This window comes from Seriola lalandi, unplaced genomic scaffold (assembly GCF_002814215.2).
Source record: "Seriola lalandi dorsalis isolate HSWRI2012SDOR001 ecotype SW California unplaced genomic scaffold, Sedor1 jcf7180001987531, whole genome shotgun sequence".
NCBI classification, from domain to species: Eukaryota; Metazoa; Chordata; class Actinopteri; order Carangiformes; family Carangidae; genus Seriola; species Seriola lalandi.
The window spans coordinates 1-592 of NW_019458197.1; the positions used below are offsets into that span (position 1 = coordinate 1).

General features: G+C 48.3%; 1 protein-coding gene across 1 annotated transcript; it reads left to right on the forward strand.

Moving 5' to 3' along the window:
• The first annotated feature begins 10 nt into the window (after nucleotides 1–10).
• Nucleotides 11–422, forward strand: LOC147820141 (adenosylhomocysteinase-like). Its single transcript, XM_087175413.1, has 2 exons — nucleotides 11–119; nucleotides 197–422. Exons 1-2 carry the CDS (start codon nucleotides 49–51, stop codon nucleotides 405–407), a joined length of 282 nt encoding a protein of 93 aa, XP_087031539.1. The 5' UTR covers nucleotides 11–48; the 3' UTR covers nucleotides 408–422.
• The last annotated feature ends 170 nt before the right edge of the window (nucleotides 423–592 follow it).

Below are 592 nucleotides of genomic sequence, written 5' to 3' on the forward strand. Positions count from 1 at the left end.
TTGACCTCTGACCGTGTGTGTTGCTCTGCAGGTTATGAGGTCACCACCATGGACGAGGCCTGTAAAGAGGGAAACATCTTCGTCACCACCACCGGCTGCGAGGACATCATCCTGGGACAGTAAGTTCAGCTCACGGTCTCGGCTGCGTCTCGCTGTGATGACGGCGTCTCTGATAAACGCTGTGTCTCGTCCTCAGACACTTTGAGAACATGAAGGACGACGCCATCGTCTGTAACATCGGACACTTCGACTGCGAGATCGACATGAGCTGGCTCACCAAGAATGCCGCGGAGAAGGTCAACATCAAGCCTCAGGTACGACTCCGTCACAGCGGCAGCCATTTTGTTTTCAGGTCCTCTTCTCCGTCTCATTCTCGCGAACACGATATCTCAGTAACACCAGGATGAACTTATTACATTTTGGTGGATAAAGGTCAAAGGTCACGGTGACCTCAGAAAACACTTATTACTCGAGACTTGACAGAACAAATGTTTAATATTTTCTCTGACTGGATAAACGATGTGAGCAGGAGGAGATTCTGGTTTTATACTAGAATAATGTTAAACTGTTGACTCCATTAATCTTCCTCCTC